The sequence below is a fragment of the Rhinopithecus bieti genome, unplaced genomic scaffold (assembly GCF_001698545.2).
Source record: "Rhinopithecus bieti isolate Rb0 unplaced genomic scaffold, ASM169854v2 scaffold_38181, whole genome shotgun sequence".
NCBI classification, from domain to species: domain Eukaryota; kingdom Metazoa; phylum Chordata; class Mammalia; order Primates; family Cercopithecidae; genus Rhinopithecus; species Rhinopithecus bieti.
The window spans coordinates 1296228-1316209 of record NW_016815853.1 but is presented as its reverse complement, the minus strand read 5'-3'; the positions used below and the strand labels follow the sequence as shown (position 1 = coordinate 1316209).

Here is a 19982-nt window from a genome sequence, read left to right as displayed (position 1 = left end):
CACCACCCACACACACACCAACCACACACACAACACACCAACACACCCAACACACACCACAACCCCAACACACACACACACCCCCAACCACACACACACCCAAACCACACACACACACCCAACACACACACCCAACACACACACACCCCCAACACACACACCAACACCACACACACACCCCACACCACACACCCAACCACACACACACACACAACACACACAACACACACCCAACACACACCCAACAACACACACCACACACACACAGTGCACACACACCAAACACCACACCACACAGTCACACACACACAATGCACACACAGACCCACACCCCCAACACACACACACCCCCAACACACACACACCCCCAACACACACACACAATGCACACACACACACACACACACACACAATGCTTGCTGTACTTTGTCCAGCTCTTTCCCAGGCATTGCAAGGGGATTTCTGCTATTGGGGCATGTGTGTTTCATCCTGTAGCTTCCTCGTGGGTTTAAGGTTCGTGTTCGTGGGTGTCTGAGATTTTTCTACCATATTTCCTGTCACCCAAAACCATGCATCAGGGATGGGAGACACAGCTGCTGGCGGCTTTCTGCAGGAATAAGGAACAGACAAGTAAAGAGGCCCTGGGAAGACACATGACAGATTCCAGACCTCCCAGACCTGCCTCCCCTGCGATGACCCCAGGGCCCGCGCCCTCGTGGGTTGAGGAGTGAGCTGTCCCTCAGGACCCTGTCCTCTGCTGCCCACTGCTCCTACAGGGACAGCCACTGCCTGCGGGCCAGAGGCATAATTGGCTGGCCCTGTGCAAAATGAAATGCAGGGCCCTTGTTAAAAATTATTCAGAATTTCAAGACATGGGAACTGCAGAGCATTGTCCAAGCAGTGGCCCTCCTGCACCTGGGGCCGTGCGCAGCATTCTGTTTGCATAGCCATGAAGCCAGCCGGCCACCTGTCAGGAGGACCATGTGTTAGCACACATGCGTGCACACATGTGCATTGCAGAACTGTTTAGATAGTAGTCATTTCCCTCCTGTGGTGAGGAATCTCCGAAACTTTTTCAAGTTTTCAAGTAAACAAATATCCTGGGGAACTACAGTTCTGGTTTATGCAAATTGAGAGTCCTGTGCTTTGTTTTAAAAAAGGAAAAGAGGTGACATGGAAGAGAAAACCCAGGAGAGAGGAGGAAGTCAAGGGTTCTGGAGCGTTGTGAGAGGGACCGGGGCTTCAGACAGGAGGTGGGGGCTGAGGGCCATGGGGGCCAGTCCTGCCCTGGGCCTAGGTGTCTGTGCAGCCTGGGCCTGGTGTGGGTGACAGAGAGTCCTTCCGCACTCTGCAGGGCTGGCAGCTGAGGCAGCCCAGACCCTGGATTCTCTGCATCCTGGGGCCACTGGACCCATCAAACATTGAGCCCCAGGAAGGAGGGACCTAAAAGGGAAGCAGGAAGGGGCTTCATAGGTAAATTGCCTGCATCCAACAAGATGAGTTCCAAGCCTCTGCTCGGAACAGTGAGGACCCCGAGGAACTGTGAGTGGGTGAGGAAGGGGAGGAGAAGGCCAACCCTGGCCCTCCCAGCACTGGCATGAAGCGAGTCACATGCAGTCCAACCACTTTGCACGTAGCGTGGGGCGCGTGGCGTTCACCAGCGAGTGCAGTGGGACTATGTGACAACTCCATCCATTCTCCTAGAGCCTTGGCCCCAAACTTTCAAACTTCTTTTTCATGTAAGATGCAAAGTTCTCCCTGATCTCCAACCATGGGGTTAAGGTTGGTGTAGAATCCTGTGTATATAAATGTACATGTTTATAACTTAAACTTGAACTGAAATACTGCATGGCAGGTGTTTGGTGTCTGAGCTGAATGCCTACGTTTTTCAACGGGATGGCAATCCCTGTTTGTAGGTTCAATTTGTATAAAAGTAATTACGTGTTCATTAGGAAGGACCTATTTTTTCCGAGTTTGAGAAATGACTAATCGTTCTTTTGAGATTCCGGCAGCGAAGGTTATGTTAATACAATGAGCTTTTACTCTGCCATGAAGTCCTTGCTTCTCGGGCTTTCTAGTAGAGAGTAATTTCCAGTCTCCCTAACCCTACAGCCACAAAATGGGGTGGGTTTCCAGGGAAGAAAGAAAATGCAATTCTCTGTGGCACGGAAGGAGTTGATGTGGGCTTCAGAGTCCTTGTGCTGGTGGGGGGCCAGTGCCCTGCCCCCTGCCCTGTCCGGGGGTCATGACAAGGACTCATCCTTTCATCTTGGAGCCTTGTCATGGCTGGTCACATCCTTTCACCTTGGAGCCTTGACATGGCTGGTGCTGGGCCAGCCCCGGGGGTCCGCTGGGCATCTGCAGATGGGGTCCAGGGGTTGCTGTGAAATCCTCCAGTCAATGATGGGGCATCGACTCCCCACCTCCTGCCTGGCCTCACTCTGAACTCCAAGTCTGGACCCCCTTGGTTCCCACCCTGTGCACAGGCCCGCCCTCGCTGCATCTGAGGACGTCCTGACTGGGAACCCCCTCCTCCTGCCTTTCCCTGCTCTCTAGTGGATGCCAGACAAGAGAGAGTGAGGCAGCCACGCTGCAGGAGGGGCCGTAGCTCTGCCCCACGGACGTGTCTCCAGCTCCCTCGGTCACTGCTTACTGCTCCACGACTGGCCGATGGCAGAGCAGGACTTGGGGAGCAAGCACTAAAGCAGGAGACCAGGAAGCTGGCGAAGTCCCTGGGCCCGGTGTCCCTGCCTGAGGGTCCCTGGGTGGAGCCATACCGGGCATTGCCTGAGGGCCCTCCTAGCCAGTGTCAGGACCCAGGTCCCCTCGGCAACACCCTCGCGATCCACGAGAGCAGCATGCTGACTGCCTCCCTCTTTTCTTCTGCAGCAAGAATTATCAAGACCAAGCAGTGGTGTGACATGCTTCCGTGTCTGGAGGGGGAAGGCTGCGACTTGCTAATCAACCGGTCAGGCTGGACGTGCACGCAGCCCGGCGGGAGGATAAAGACCACTACGGTATGTGGCCCTTGGCTTTCTCGTGTGTGTGCTGGGGAGGGGGCATGTGCGGGCCTCGGACGCCACCCTGGCTCCGAGAGGACGGGTGGCAGCTGCTCACTCTGTCCTCGTGCAGAGAGGCCAGGGCCCTGTCTCCTCCCCCACGTCCCTCTCGGGGACCGGATTCCTGACCGTCTGTCCTGGGGCAGAGGGCCCATGAGTACATGGGGGCTGAGAGCTGGATGAAGAACCACCTGCAAGGCTGGTCAGCCCGGAAGTCAGATCACAGACCAGGCCCCGAAATCCATTGGGTAGGGCCACCTTGTTTCTGGACTGATGTGCCCGTGACTCCCGGCTGGACGAGGCGTCCGCCCCTCCTAAAGATGAGCTTCTGATAACTCCCCCAGGGAACAGGGAGCTTCTGCAGAGACAGAGTCGGGTGCGGGTTCCGTCCAGCTGTGCTCCTTCCGTTCCCGGGCCTGGCCTAGTAGCTGCTCACACCAGAGACCCAGAGGGTCCTTCAGCTCCTCTTTGTCCCACTGAGTGGGGCACGCAGCACACCCCATCCTCCCGAAGCCACAGCCGACCTGGGTGTCTAGAACTGCTCTTCCCAAGGGCAGAAGCTTGGGGAACGCGAGGTGGCCCTGGGCCTTTTCTGAAGGCAGCTCCTCCAGGCACGCCACGGATTCTGAGGCAGTTTCCCCTGCAGAGGGGCAGAGGAGAGAGGCAGAGGAGGGGAGCCCACGTGCATGGGGCTTGGGGCATTCACTTGTGGGGTGGCCTCGACTTCTCCCTGGCGAGTGGTACCCCCTTATCCTGGCTCCTCCTGCTTTGAGGTTGGCATTGGAAGCTGAGGACGTGAGTGGCTGAGGATTTCCCTAACATGGATCTGGGCTCCATGCTCTGACAATGTTAAGTCAGGGAGATCTGTCGCTGGGCAGAAGGATCTGGAAAGCCCTTAGCATCCGAGCCCCCTCCAAGGATTGCACAGAGACGGGGCTGCAGCCCCTCACAGTGGGCTGCAGGGAAATCCTTCCTCTTGCTGCCTGAGCGGCCTCCAAGCGAGGGCTCGGCTGGGCTGTTCCGGCACTTGGTTCAAGAGGCCAATTTGGTGGCATTGCTCCAAGGAGAACCACAGATCCCTGGGGTTCTAACATAATTCGGGGCTCTCAGGGTCGTCTTCTGGGAGTCGCATGGCTTTCTGCTACAGCCAGGATGTCAGTGAGATGGACAAGGCAGCATTCCAAGCCCTCCATGGGTTTCTCAGGGGCCTCTTGCATTTGTGGAAGTTCATGCAGACTCAGCCTCGCTGGCGGCCCAGGGCCCCCTGGGAGTGCCTGCCTGGAATGTGGGCCTACAGGAGGAGTGTGAGGCCGGGCACTGGTGCCACCCTGAGGCATGCGGACAGGACAGGAGATGAGGGGCACGGGTTGATCTAAGCTGAGGTCCTGGGCTTGCCTGGTCAGTGTTTGTTTATCTGGCATTCAGTGCAGAAACAGATGATTCCGTCCTGCACCCGTGAAATGCACAGTACTCTACCATGTCCTTACTGCTACCTGCCCGCAGAGGGGGCCTAGGCCCCCCTCTGTCCCTGCTCGTTGGGGTTCCCAGGCCTGCGCTGCCTCCCCGAATCTCCAGCAACACAAACAGCAGGTGCATTCCATCCACCTGTGGACCCCGGTCAGGCGCAGCCTTTCGCTTCCTTCGTAGAAGCTTCAACATGAGCAGCCGCCTTGCCCGAATTTTGGAGGGATGGGTGTGAGAGCCAGTCTGGGTCCCAGCTGCCAGTGACCCATCACTTCTCAGTCACCCTTTGATGAGCCCCTCCTGCTTGTGATTCGAGGCCCACGAGGCGCCCAAGCCAAGCGTTCAGGCCACACCCCTTCAGGAACGAACTCGAATGCACCTCTGTGAGTTGACTGCTCAGTTCACCGGGGTGGGAAGTCAGGGAGTCCACAGACCCCGTGAGAGCTGGCGGTGGATAAAGGTGTCACTTCGACGCAGACAGCCCTGCTGAGCCAGTGACAGGGCCAGAACTGGCCCAGCCCCTCCAGAGGCATCAAGGTGCTTGGCGGGAACAGGATTGGGTCCTTACTTGGAGGCTGCTGGCATCATCACATTTTGGTTTTTGGTAATTTATTGGGGTGAAATTCACATAACATAAAGTCCATTTTAAAGCGAGCAGCTCAGTGGCGTTGGGCACACTTACAGTGCTCTGCCAGCACCCCCTCTACCTGCTTCAGAGCATTTGCATCCCCCTAGAGGGATGCCCTTCGCCCACCGGGCAGCATCGGAGTCTTCAGATCTGCATGAAGGCTTCTCCTGGTGCAGCTCTGCAGCCACTTCTGCCCAGGGTCACCGTGGCAGACCTTCTGGCCCTGATAAGGGCAACGCTAATTAAAGTGATCAGTGAAGCCCCCCGCACGCAGGGCGCACGCTGGTAAGTGGGGGACACAGATGTGGCCTGTCCCCAGCCTGTCAGGCTGCCTGGAGAACGCCTTGTCAGACAGCTTCATGGTATCTTCCTTTCTTCACTGTTGGCCCAAACCCTGGACCCAGCCCTCCCTGCCTCCCGCATTCACGCAGAATGCCTGTCTCCTCCTCTCTCCTCCTCCCATTTAGTTCTTCAGCGCCTGAGTCATTCTCATGAAGTCTCATCAGGGACCCCTTCACCTACCCCAGAACCAGACGAGGGCCGCCCAGCCAGCCTCCCACATCCGTCCAGGTCTGCCTGGCCAGCACGGCCTCTGTGCGTGCAGAGACGGGGAACCGAGGTGCTCTCCGCATCAGCTCAGTCCAAGCCTACAGGGCCCACCACAGGAGACAGTGAGCCCCCCTTGATCTGGGGCATTTGAGACAGAGGCTAACCAGGCACCCGGGATATTCCAGAGGGGTTCCAGCCTTCCCGGCTTTGGGAACAGTAGCTGCACCTGTCCAGTGCTTGGTGTGCTCAGAGAGCCTGATGGAGATGGCTGCGGATTTTCCTTCCCTTGGGCCTCGCAGGCCTGGGAGCTCAGTTTCACAGGCTTGAATACTGCGGCTGCGCGAGCTGGAGTGACCACTGGTGGCCAGGGGGACAGAAGTCCAGGGAGGTGGGATTGACTCTGCCTGGTCTGCTCAACGCAAAGTTCAGACCTGGCTCGGCGTGAGACCCTACGTGGCTTTCAGCTCAGGAGATTCAGATACTCTGATCTTCCCATCGTTAGGACACTTTGCAGGGGACCCCCCCAAGCCTCTGCTGGTGGAAGCTGGGAGGGCACCTGCAGGGACCAGGGACCTGGGCAGGTGGGAGTCCTACTGTAGCAGGACACTCCGTCATTCAGCATGGGAAGGACAGGCGCCCCTCCCGGGCTGGTCACTCTCAGGGAGCCTGATTCTTCTGGAGAGTGAGGTCTCATAGGTGGAGGGGATGGCTCTGCTTTCCTGGGGGAGAGCGTGTGTCGGGGGCTTGAGGACCTGTCTCTCAGCCTTTGCCTCACGTTGCCATGGCGGGGGCACCTTGTCTACATGGCCACGGGTGCCTGGGCTGGTGGATCTCGGTGAGTGACCGTGTGCTCACTCCAGGGGACCGGGGTGGGCCCTGTCGTCTTCCCAGGTATCTCGGGAGAAGTCTGGGAACAACAGGAGAGCCGGCTCCTAATAGAATCGCTGGCCTGTGGTGACCTGTGTTCAAAGCTTTCTGAAAAGGTTAGTTGGGCTCTTGAACCAAACACCATAGAATTGGGAGCTTCAATCCCAGTTGTGCAATTGCATCTGAGTTCTCTCATGGATGGTAAATGAGCACTCCAGGAGATTTCACCCTTTACCATAAACTGGTTTTCTGAGAGATGACGGTGTTCTCATAACTTGGCTTTTAGAGACCCAGTGGATACTGAGTTGCTGCTAATTCCATCCTAATGGCCACGTTCTCAGATGAGAGCCCGCCTCCAGCACAGGCCTGATGCAGGCAGCCACCCGCTCCCAGCCTGCCAGCTACGCTCCACCATCATGCCGAGCCCCCGTCACTCCCCAACCCCTTCCTGTGTGAGCCGTTGCCGTTTGCTTGTCTGTATGGGCCCACCAGAGTGTGGGTCGCCTAGCACCAGTGCTGGGCCTAAGGCTGCTGCTGCCCCGTCCCCTGGCAACGCCTGCGCCTCTGTGTGTGACACGTGGATTCAGGATTCATGGATTAACCGAGTGTGGACCCCAGGCACATGCTGATGCTTCTGTTTCTGTTTCCAGGATCATTGCTTTTCTTGAGATAGAGTTTTGCTCCTGTCACCTAGGCTGGAGCACAAGGGCATAATCTTGGCTTGCTGCAACCTCCGCGTCCTGAGTTCAAGTGATTCTCCTGCCTCAGCCTCCAGAGTAGCTGGAATTATAGACACCCACCACCACACCCAGCTAACATTTGTATTTTTAGTAGAAACGGGGTTTCACCATGTTGGCCAGGCTGGTCTCGAACTCCTGATCTCAGGTGATCCATCTGCTTCGGCCTCCCAAAGTGCTGGGATTACAGGTGTGAGCCACCACACCGGCCCAAGATCACTGCTTTTGAAAGTACAGGTCGTCACCACGTTAGTGGCTTGTGAAATTAATTTAATAGGTCATGACCAGCATTTAAGAGGAGGGAGGAATAGAATGAAAATGTGAGAGGGCATCTGTGTCAGGAGGGCGAGCGCCCGGTGACAGGCACGCGCCTGCGCACGCATGGTTGTATGGGAGAAGGCTTTCTCCTAGGTTGCTATGAAAGGCTGGAAATCCGCGTCCTGTGGGGGCTTGAGAGAAACTGACCTCTGCAATGCTCTTCCAGGCCCTGCCTCTCAGCCGGCTCTGCCCTGTGGACATCCACTTGCCCCAGGCGAGGGGACCCTGGGTGGGTGTCGCAGGTTCTCCCGAGGCGTGAGCAGCGCCCCTTCTTGGCTCCCCATTCTGGCTCCTGCTCCCTGGGGACAGGCCCAGAGCTGCTGTCCGCCCTTCTTCCCGTTTCCCTGCTCTGCTCTGGCTTCCTCTGTCCTTGAGCTGGGCTCGGGCTCGCAGAGCTGGAGGAGGAGGGACAGGAAAGACTCGTGGGGCCGAGGGGAGCAGGCCAGGCCACGAGCAGGTCTTCTCTCCACAGATATTCCGAGGCTGGGGCTGCGGACCGTGCAAGCGACTGGCTTTCGGAAATATTCTCATCAGTGTTTGCTCAGCCACGTTTTTGGAATGTTTATGTATCGCAAGATACTTGTCAGTGAGCTGCGCCATCTCCTAAATCGGAATCAGCCAGCTAGATGGAAATCCTGTTTGCACGTTCGCTATTGAGCACCACCTTCTAATTCTGTGCTGCGTGAAATCACAGTTGTAGGGGTGAAAAAATTCAGTGGGGTTTCTGTATGGTTCTGTTTGGGAACTTGTATTTCATGGAAACTCATTACGCTAAAAGCCCGTTTCCCCAACGTGAGAGATTCGGAGGATGTGCAGACAGCAGCTGCCGCTGATCTCGTGGGGGCTTGGATGTCTAAATTCCACCCTGGCCAGGCATCCCAGGAGTGAGGCCATCCCAGGGCCTCCGCTGGACACGGACAGGAGGACACTGAGGTCTCCTTGGGGCCTGGCGGCCCGGCCAGCAGCCTGCCAAAATGCTGTCTCTTCTCTCATCTTGCCATAAACTGCTGCTGACTTGGGCTGGGCAGCTTGTGCTGTCAGCCTGTCGGCGAGTTCTGGAGGTCAGTCTCACCCCCAATCGATGATTCAGGTCACCTACACGCCCCTCTGGAAAAGGTTCTGTTCTCGTGGTTGAGAGCTCTCCTGTTAGCATCTCCAGCAGTGCTAAGCATTGTCTATGGCAGCCTTGTTTGGGATTTAGGAGCCAGCTTGCTATGGGGAGGAGCCTTCTGGCTGGACGGCCCCTGTCCCAATGGATGGCTTGCCTTGTCTAGGCCACTGAGGCCCTTGCCCCTGAGCTTCCTGCAAGCTCAGAGCCTGGAGGAGGGCGCATCCCAGGAAAGGCACCTGTGCGGAAGCACAAACCGTGAGGTGTCTTCAGTCTCGGATTCTGAGAGCCTAGTGTGTGTCAGATGTGGCCCCACTCACGGATCCGTGGGAAGAACAGGCTAGGACCCCTGCCTCCGAGCACCCCAGTGTGAAGAGGGAGGTGTCAACACTGGGATCCCGGCCCAGCCCTCCCGTGTCTGTGCCAATCCGCCAGGCGGCTGGGGCACAGGAGTGTGTTCCCGTGCCGGGCCTTTGCCCAGGGCGGCCCTGCAGAAGGACAGTGTCCATGGCCTGCACACCGAGCCCTGATTCTGGGAGGTGCCATCCACAGGAAACAGCAGACGCCTTTGCACCAGGGTCCCCGTTAAAGAGGACAAGATGCTCACACTTCCTTCATGGAACCCCCTGTAAGATGACAGGTACACGAAAGGGGGAAAATGGCCTCCTGCTTTGAGTGCAAACTCAGCAAGACAGGTCTGGAAGGATGGGAGCCGGTGGACGGAGCTGACAAGGAGAGCTGAGCCTCAGGGGAGCAGTGTGCGGGCTCTGCTTCCACTCTGATGCAGAGCAGTGCTGGCGGCCCCCTCCCAGCGCTGTGGAGATGGGCCCAGGTGAAAGGCTGCGTAAGAGACTCCTGGTCCTCCCCAGCCACACACCTGGGCCTCAGCTGCCTGTGGAACCCAAAGAAGACTAGACTCACAGAGGCTCATGCTGGAGAGGGAGAGACCTGAGCGGTTCTGGACCCTACAGTGGAAACACAGCCAAACGTGGCAGGAACTTCTGGAAACCAGGAGATTAGGTGAAAATCGATGTTCTGAGATGAGATCCCCGCTCAGCTCCCTGAGGGCTCAGTCAAGAAACGGGAGGCTTCTTTCTAGATACACTTCCTGCGTGTGCCCTGAGGCCGTCATAACCAGTGACCATGTTCTGAGTGACTGGAAATGGCAGAAACATATTATCTCATGGGCCTGAAGGCCAGAAGGTCCAAGATCGAGTGGTCAGGGCCCTGCGGTCTTGGGAGGCTCTCGGGGAGGCCCCTCTCTTGCCTCTCACAGCTTCTGGTGACCCCAGGTGTTCCTTGGCTCATGGCCGCAGCACTGCATTCTCTGTGTCCGTCTTCATGGGGCCTGCTCTGTTTGCCAAATTTCCTTCTCTCTTCTCTTATAAACACTCCACCATTGGCTTTACAGTCCATTCTAAATCTAGGATGATTTCATCTAAAGATCTTTCACTAATAATATCTGGAAAGAACCTATTTCCAAATCAAGTCAGATCCTGAGGTTCCCCAGCAGACGAACTTCGGGGACCCTCCATTCCATCCACTGAACTCACCAAGCCCAGATCAGAACCCATGGGTGCCATGAGTCGGGGGCCAGAGGGGCCCCCTGTGAAGCCCACCTCCCACCAGCCGGGTGTTTATCGCCGTGCTCCTAAACATGGTAGAAAGCAAAGGTCACTCTTTGGGAGAGAAACAAAACCAGAGAAGCCAAAGGAAGAGGAGCGAGGAACATAGAGGCCACAGGAGTCATCGAGGCAGCAGAGGAAGGGCCAGCACACCAGCTAAACCACAACTCAGCCTCAGAGACAGCAGACATGCATCCAGACACAGGAGGGGAGCGGGGAGGCAAGGAGGCAGGTGGGAGCGGGGAGGTGAGGAGTCCGGGGCCTCCGTCTTCCTCCTCATGAGTGCTCTGCTTCCCCTCCCTGGCTCAGCCTTAGGGATGTGCTTGACTGGTGGAAGGGTGTGGTTGTGACCCCATGCACAGACTGGAACACTGGCTCTGACCCCTGAGCCCTGCAGGTGTCAATACCCCAAGCCTGTCCTGCTGGAGAGAAGAGGGGAGCCCAGGACTGGGTGAGGAGTGGGGCCTGCTGGCCAGGCCCAGGCGCCTCATGAGACAGAGGTGAGCCTGGCCAGAAAGCCCACCCCAGCCACAGATGTCACCACTGAGTTTGGACAGTGAGTCTGGATGCTATTGGTGGCCTGGCAGTAGACAAGTGGGATGGGGAGCTCATTAAAGGAACGCCAAGAAGCCTGGAGATTTTACATTTAAGTCTTTAATGCATCTTGGGTTAATTTTTGTATAAGGTGTAAGGAAGGGGTCCAGTTTCAGTTTTCCGCATATGGCTAGCCAGTTTTCCCAGCACCATTTATAAAACAGGGAATCCTTTCCCCATTGCTTGTTTTGTCAGGTTTGTCGAAGATCAGATGATTGTAGATGTGTAGTGTTATTTCTGAGGCCTCTGTTCTGTTTCATTGGTCTATATATCTGTTTTGGTACCAGTACCATGCTGTTTTGGTTACTTGAGCTTTGTAGTATGGTTTGAAATCAGGTAACGTGATGCCTCCAGCTTTGTTCTTTTTGCTTAGGATCCACACATATGTATGTTGCGGCACTATTTACAATAGCAAAGACTTGAAACCAACCCAAATGCCCATCAATGATAGACTGGATAAAGAAAATGTGGTACATACACATCATGGAATACTATGCAGCCATAAAAAAGAAAGAGTTCATGCCCTTTTCAGGGACATGGATGAAGCTGGAAACCATCATCCTCAGCAAACTAACACAGGAACAGAAAACCAAACACTGCCATGTTCTCACTCATAAGTGGGAGTTGAACAATGAGAACACATGGACACAGGAAGGGGAACATCACACACCGGGGCCTGTTGGAAGGTGCAGGGCAAGGGGATGGAGAGCGTTAGGACAAATAACTAATGCATGTGGGGCTTAAAACCTAGATAATGGGTTGATAGGTACAGCAAACCTCCATGGCATATGTGTACCTGTGTAACAAACCTGCACGTTCTGCACACGTATCCCAGAACTTAAAGTACAATTTTAAAAAGAACCTGGAGAGCGCTTTGGGGAATTGTACACACACGCACACGTATACATGGCACAGATGTGTACATACATGTACATGTGGTATGCCTATAGGTACTGTGTGCCTGTGTGTGTGTAACAGCAGAATGTGTTACAAATCCAGTAGAATGTTGGGGGCGTGAAACTGGCCATCTCTCAGAAAGCAGAGAGTAGAATTTTCTAAAAGAAATGGGAACTAGGAAAGGAAAACAATAGAGCATCAGAAGATTGATTCAGGAGTTCTGAACGATACAGCCTCCTGAAATAGAGGAAAAGGAAGAAGAAATTATCAAAGAAATGCTTTCTAAAAACCTCTCCAGCACTGAGATGTCAGTTTCCTCTGTGAGAGTACTCACCAAGACCAGAAAATGAATGAATGCAGTCGCATCCTAAAGCATGCCAGCATGAAATTTCTGGCCACGGGAGATGAAAAACGTCCCCAAAACTCGGAGGGAAAAACTAGGTCATGGACAAAGACGTCCATAGCAGAGTGTTGCTGGATTCTCAGCAGATCGCCGAAGCCGGGAAACAGTGGTGCCAGGTCTTGCAGAGCGCAGGCTGTGACTCCTGACCTGGAACTCCGTCACCGCTGGAATGGGCCGTCAAGGGTGCAGGGAGAACAGGCTCCGGCCCTGGACATCCCAGAAGGAGCCTGCACGCACCTGTACTTGTGAAGATGAGGGGAAGGGGTCAGGAGACAAGGAGGGTCTCCCAGGGAGAGGGCAATGAAGAAGCACCCAGTGATGCCTGTAGCAGGAGTTTGCAAATGAATTCCAAATATGCAGACATTCAGGGAGGGGAAAATGTGAGGGTTTTTCTAGGAAAACAAGCACAAATGCCCTGAGGATCCAGCGTAGGAATATTGGAGAACTGTGGCTGAGCCAGCACTGCCTCAGCCGGACCCAGTGCCCACGTATTCATCAGGCCCCGTTCTCTGTTGGGCACTGCAGGTACCACTGGAGAGCTCCAGTGCTTCTCAGGGACCACAGAGCAGGCCTGGCCTCAGCCTTCCAGGAGCCACACGGCAGGATCATCATCTGGCACAGTTTCTGAGGAGGGTGATGGCCCCGATGAATTGGTCAGGGGACAGTCAAGGGAAGAGGGTCCCCTCAGGTCCTCTGGTCCAGCACCCCGGAAAGCCTGGCTTAGGCGTCGAGAGGGACCAAGGTTTCACCAGGAGTAAGACCCCAGGCTGGGCAGGGCCCGTCGGCAGGGCCCGGGAGCCTTCTGTCCTGTGTGTGGTCGGGGAAGACTTCATCTGGGAATGAGACAGAGCTGCCTTCGTGAGCCGGGCGGGCTGTGGAGCCCATCGCCTTGCATGGCCAGGGCAGGGCTGCTGCGGACAGCAGGCTGCGGGCTGAGCAGAAGCAGAGGGTCCGGGAGGGTCTGCAGTGCCCTCTCCCAACGCAGGCAGGCGAGAACCGAGGTGGTAATCAGGGTGCACCCAGGCATCCCCACCCGATCTCTCCCTTGGATTACCATGGCCACTTCCTGGTCCCCTGCACAGCAGACACTGAGCCCCGCTGTGGCCGCCATTAGTCAGCAAAGGCCAGGGCTGCTGGAGGAAGAAGGGGACCCTGTAGCTGAACGCTGAGCCTCCGTAGGGACAGCGGGGAGGCCCCCAAGCAGGAAGGCAGTGGCTGTGGTTGTGGAGGGAACTTAAGAGGTGTCTTGGGGGAAGATTCATTGTTAACCAGGCAGCTGACCGCACGCAAGCAGGGAGAGAGGACGTGGGCCTGGCAGACCTGTGTGGGTGCCATCCTCCCGTACGACCTGTCTGCCCTGTCCCACCCCCACCAGGAGCCTGTGGTTCATCTCCTCCCCAGAGCACAGCCAAGCCAGGGCCTTGGGGACCCCTCCCCGCACAGGGACCCTGGTCCCAGCCAGGCTTCCCCCTGGCCCCGTGAGGTCAACCAGGAATTCAGGCAGCCTTTTCGGATTCTGGCAGCTTCCTCAGTGACTGAGAGTTCCACCCCCGCCCCCCACCTTCCAGACCCCTTGTGAGCCTCCTCCCTCTCTGTTGCTGGGAGCATTCAGAGCCCCCATCCTGCACCAGGCTTGCCCTGCAGAGACGGGTACAGCTGGTCACTTCCTCCTTTGATGTGACAAGGTGTCCCCTGCCCCCAGCTCACTGTCACCATGGCTGAGGGCCCACCCTGCCCTCCACCATCTGTCTGTCCCCACGTGCCCCCAGCTGGCATGTTCTGAGCACTCCTCTTTGCCCGGCCAGGTCAGCCCAGCCTTGAGGACTGGGGAGCACAGCTCTGTTCTCAACGTGGAGGAAACGCAGTTTTAGTCCATTTTATGGGCCCAGGGGGATTTTCAGCTTTTTCTTTTGAATATCCCATGTGGGGAGGTGTGCAGACGCCCCTCTCGCCAGGGGCCCTGGCCTGCACACACCCGCGGGGGCTCTGCTTCCCAAGGTCGGCCCACTTCCCCCGTCTTTCTGGAACTGATGCCAGGTAGACGCAGAGCCGGGAGGACGGCAGAGAACTGCCCCTCAGGTGAGGTGGCATATCCTGTCCCCCTTGGAGCCCTCCAGCCAGCAGCTCAGCCCTGGCCGCCTGGGCCAGAGCCCAGAGGCTCCGAGTCTGTCTGGGGTGTGATCAGAGGGCATTCATGGAGCCTGGCTCAGGGAACCGGAGGAGAGGGAGGCTGAGCTAAGGAAGAGACGGCTGCAATGGCCAGGGGAGAGGAAAACTGCCCAGAAGGATCGTGAAGGAACAGGAGAGAGGATATTCCCTCGCCTCTCAGCAGCCCAGGAGAGCAGGGTGGTGGTGGGCCAAGGTGGCCTGAGGACCCCCGCCACCTGTCTGCTCTCCCAAGGACAAAGAAGGCTGAGGCTTAAACAGGCCTGAGAGATGGAGTGGGCCAGGACCCGCACCTAACTAATCTTTGTTCTGCACAAAGAATGAAAAATACGAAGTCATTACTCTGATCCCTGTCTGCAATCCATTTCACGTGGTTTCGAATCACCGCTATTCATCACCACAATAATAGCTGGACACTTTAATAGATTCTGTGTGTAAACAAAAACGTGCATGGCCGGCACCACATCAGCTAGTATTGTAAGCAGTGACACTCTTCATTTCCTCAGCAGAAATGAGCCCAGAAACAAAAAAAAAAAGAGGGGGTTTGACCAAACCCACATTATTTCTGTCTGCACTTTGGGCCAATTTCGTAATGGGAGATACGACATGCTGGGCGCCATTTACAGTAATTGTCCTGCATTAGGCTCAGTCTTCCTTAAAGCAGTTGTTCTTTGAATCGTTTTAAATACATAAATGGCAAATGGCTGAAATGTGAGGATGCTTGCCTGGTGCAGAAGGGTGGACAGGGTCTGTCGTGGAAACCCAGTGGGTGTGGCAGGGCGGGGGATTTCCTGGTGCCCCCTGCTGATCAGCAAGTTAGGTTGGGTCCGGGTGAGGATCAGGCTTAGGGTTTTTCTGAGTGACATGTTCAGTGCCTCCCTCTCCTTTCCCCGGCCTTTGCTTCCCTGTCTTCTCCCCAGCACTCTCATCCCTCTGACACTATTTTGGTGCCAAGTCAGAGACTAGAATGCAGAGATGAGACACGTGATCCAACATCTCAGGGACGCCCCTCGAGAACCGCTGGAGGGGTCACCTTTGGTGCCAAATGGGCCTGCTTGGTTGGCCTCCAAGTCTGGCGCATCATTGGGAACTGACATGGGAAGGGCTTGCCGAGTAAATGGCAGACAGCAGGCCGGGCGCGGCGGCTCCCGCCTGGAATCCCAGCACTTTGGGAGGCCGAGGCGGGCGGATCACGAGGTCAGGAGATCGAGACCATCCTGGCCTACACGGTGAAACCCCATCTCTACTAAAAATACAAAAAACGAGCCGGGTGAGGGGGCGGGCACCTGCAGTCCCAGCTACTCGGGAGGCTGAGGCCAGAGAATGGTGTAAACCCGGGAAGCGGAGCTTGCAGTGAGCCGAGATCCGGCCACTGCACTCCAGCCTGGGCGACAGAGCGAGACTCCATCTCAAAAAAAAAAAAAAAAAAAAAAAATGGCAGACAGCACTCTGTTTACCTAGCGAGGACTGCGGCAAGGTGCTGGCATCCCACCGTGCGTAGCCAGGAGACACAAGGGTCCTTCCGGCTGGAGACCATCCTCTGGCTATACAGGTGCGGGAAGCCTGGTCTCCAAGACATGGGGAGACACCCTGTCTTGCTGCTAGCAGGGCAGCTTCCCAGAAGTTCTCATTACGTTCACAATGTAAATGCAATGCCTTGGCCCCCATCATGCTGGCACCTGGGCACAGAGCCTCCACAGGGTTCCCTGTGCTCGAGACATATTTCTGAGCAGCACCTTCCAGGGCCTGACTGTGGTTTAGAGGAACTCTGCTCACACTGCAGACCATGGAATGTTCTAGAAGGGCTCCACGTCCTGCCTGGGCCCCTGGGGGCCCTCTCTGGGTGGATCCCAGAATAGGCACTTCTGGTTCCTGCCTCAGGCCCCCTCATGCACAGTGAAGTCACACCCACGTGAAGACCCCAGATGAGGAACCCGAGTGGCCCCCTCTCCCGTGGGCGGTAAGACCACTGTCCCCTGCTGGGCCAGGCTCCCTGACAGCCCTACCACGTGGTTGCCCAGGCAGGAAGATGGATGTGAGCTCCATCTTGATGGGTGAGGCTTTGGGATGCTGGACTTTCAAATGGCCCTGGAATCTACACAATCCTAGGGGAAGGATAGGGTCCCGCCTTCGACACTGGCGTCTTCCCTATAGAGGAGCCTGTGAGGAACAACTTCCAGCTATTCTAGAGTCACTTGGGCCATTGCCTCCGTGCCGCCGTTTCAGCCCGTCCACTGCCTTTGTGCCACCCACTGCCTTCGTCCCGCCCACTGCGTGTGATCTCAGGTCCCCACCAGAGCACTGCCTCCGTGCCGCCGTTTCAGCCCATCCACTGCCTCCGTGCCACCATTTCAAACCCACCCACTGCCTCCGTGCCACCGTTTCAAGCCCGTCCACTGCATGTGATCTCAGATCCTCACCAGAGCCATTGTAACTGGTGCCACTGTCTGATTCCAAGTCTTATGAACTGATTGGCAGAAGGTGCTGGCCAAGTGCTGGAAAACGTGTTTTTCTCCTATTGGTTTATAATCCTTATAATCTTACAGATGACATCACTTTGAGATTAATTTTCTTGTAAAGGACAAAGGTGAACTTACTCCTTCCTGACGGTACTCTGGAAAGTAAGATCAGGTTGGGCACAGTGGCTCACGCCTGTAATCCCAGCACTTTGGGAGGCTGAGCAGGTAGATCACTTGAGGTCAGGGGTTCGAGACCAGCCTGGCCAACATGGTGAAACCCCGTCTCTACTAAAAATACAAAAATGCTCCAAGCATGGTGGCACACACCTGTGATCCTAGCTACTCAGGAGGCTGAGACAGGAGAATTGCTTGATCGCTTGAACCCAGGAAACGGAGGTTGCAGTGAGCTGAAATCACACCACTGCACTCCAGCCCAGGTGACAAAGCAAAACTCTGTCTCAAAAAAAATTTAATAAACATACGTGTGCATATGTCTTTATAGTAGAATGATTTATAATCCTTTGGGTATATACCCAGTAATGGGATTGCAGGGGTCAAATGGTATTTCTAGTTCTAGATCCTTGAGGAATTGCCACACTGAGTTCCACAATGGTTGAACTAATTTACACTCTCACCAACAGTGTAAAAGCGTTCCTATTTCTCCACATCCTGGCCAGCATCTGTTGTTTCCTGACTTTTTAATGATCGCAATTCTAACTGGCATGAGGTGGTATCTCATTGTTTATTGCGGCACTGTTCTCAATAGCAAAGACTTTGAACCAACCCAAATGTCCATCAGTGATAGACTGGATAAAGAAAATACGGCACATATACACCACAGAATACTATACAGTCATAATAAAAGGATGAGTTCATGTCCTTTGCAGGGACATGGATGAAACTGGAAACCATCATTCTCAGCAAACTAACACAGGAACAGAAAACCAAACACCGCATGTTCTCACTCATAAGTGGAAGTTGAACAATGAGAACACAGGGACACAGGGAGGGGAACATCACACACCAGGGTGTGTCGTGGGATGGGGGGCTAGGAGAGGGATAGCATTAGGAGAAATATCCTAAATGTAGGTGTATGGGTTGTGGGTGCAGCAAAGCCACCATGGACATGTTACTAATGTTAACAAATGATCGTCTCACATGTTATCCAGGAACTTAAGTATTGAAACAAAAATTTAAATAAAAGAAAGAAGATCAATGGCAAAGGTGCGGAATCGATGGTACATGCCACGGGGCAGTCATGGTCAGGGTCTCATCCTAACAGGTGAGGTGGTGCCTCATCAGCTGCGAGTGCACACCGCAGGGAAACATCAGTGCCGGGTTCCATCCTTAACGTGAGGTGACTGCTCCAGTCAGCTGGGTCACACCGCATGGGGCAGTCATGGCGGGTTCATCCTACAGTGATGGTGCTGCTCCAATCAGCTGGGGTGCATGCGCCAGGGGCAGTTTCATGCTGGGCTTCCCATCCTATAGTGAGGTGCTATCTACTAGCCCCAAGGGTTCCCTCTGCTGTTGCCCAGCCTGCTCCCCTGAGCCCCAGGTTCCAGTCATGCTGGACCGGTCCCTTTGTCACAGCACCTGTGTGTACTGTCTTCTTGGCTGCTGTATCCAGATGTGCCTCATTCTCAGCCCAGCTCTTCGGACCCAGATAGCAGCACACAGGAGACCCGGGCTCTGCCAGCCACCCCCTCCCAAATGACTTCTGCATGCTGCCGTGGGAATGAAATATGACGTGTGGCATGTCCGTTTGTTAAAGATCAGTCTTTAAAAATGAAATAGAAGGATTTGCGTCTGCATCCAAATTACTTTAAATGTCAACTCCCCGTTAAACCCAAGATGTGGCAGGTGGCACGGGTCCTTGGATGACACCTCTACCCCATCGCATTCGTCAACGCCGGCGTCCTCATCACTGCGGCTCTGTCACTGGGTCCCTTCGCACGTCGCCTCTTCCTGAACTGGAATAGAAATCTCAGCCTCCACAGGCGTTGGGCACGATCAAGCCGCTGTGCGCCTCTGGGACTGACAAGCCCCTTCCGGAGACGCGGCCGTTGTACCAATAGGACTTTGTGGGTCAGATCCCACCGTCCTCCCCCTGCCTGGAAGAGTGACAGCACTTCTGCATGCTAGGGTGGGAGACCCTGTGGAAGTCAGTTTATCTTTAGAGCTTCAGTTTCCTTATCTGTAGAAGGGGGTAAGGATGCCCCCAGGGTTGACCCTTCAGGTTCATGGGATGGTAAGAAAGGAAAATGATGGACAAGAAAGGTTTCTAAGGCCCTGCTGTGCTCCTGGCCCTCTTGCTTGCTTCTGCCCTACCTAAGGCACAGACAAGTTCTCTGTGTAGGAAAAGAATTGTTTTCCACATGTAGCATCTTCCAGAGTGTTCTGGAATGTCCACATGCCTGATTAGAATCCAGCATTAGAATGAAGTCAGACTCTCAGCCTCTTCTTTGGGAAACCCCTGCCCATCTGGTCATTGGTGCTGTGCAGCAGGAGAGACTCGGGTTCTGGTTGCATTGCTGTAGCAGGAGAGACCTGGGGTGCTGCTTGAATTGCTGCATCTCTCAAAAGCTTCATTTTGTTGTTGGTTGGATCTGGCCCTGTGTAGTCATGGCCATGTGGCTTCAGGTTCTCATAGGACACAGGGACATGTGACTGATGAGATTTCAAGAGAGGAGGACCGGATGAGTGGGGGATTGCAGCTTCCCTCCTGCCCATGCCCGGGACCCTCCACTCACAGAGACAACGAGCTTCTCCAGCCTTTGGAGGAGAGAGAAGATGGGCTTCCCTGCAAGTCCATAGAAGCCTTGGTGGCTTTCTGGATTAATGCAGCCATACACTCAATCCTTGCACAACTTCTGCCCAGCGTCCAGTTTTACATATGCTTTGGAAATAAGAAAAACTGTCATGACCTAAAGAAAGAAAGAAGTAAGTGCTGAGCTCTGGGAAAAGCCCCCTGGGCTCACAGGAGTGGAAGACTGTACCTTGTCCTCTGAGCCCCAGCTATGACAGTGACCTCCTGTAATGCGGAAGAAGCCCTGGGCCTCCTTCTCAGGCCTGGGCCTAACCATAGGACCTAGAAACTGTGGTGAT

The 19982-nt window shown here is 55.2% G+C and overlaps 1 protein-coding gene across 2 annotated transcripts in view; it reads left to right on the top strand.

The window, feature by feature from the left end:
• The window catches only part of TAFA5 (TAFA chemokine like family member 5), a 271776-nt gene that overhangs the window by 226335 nt on the left and 25459 nt on the right, over positions 1–19982 (top strand). For both annotated transcript variants that reach the window (XM_017854100.1, XM_017854099.1), the window contains one exon: positions 2890–3017. In XM_017854100.1, coding sequence (XP_017709589.1) covers positions 2890–3017 — 128 coding nt within the window. The remainder of the gene's footprint in view (positions 1–2889; positions 3018–19982) is intronic.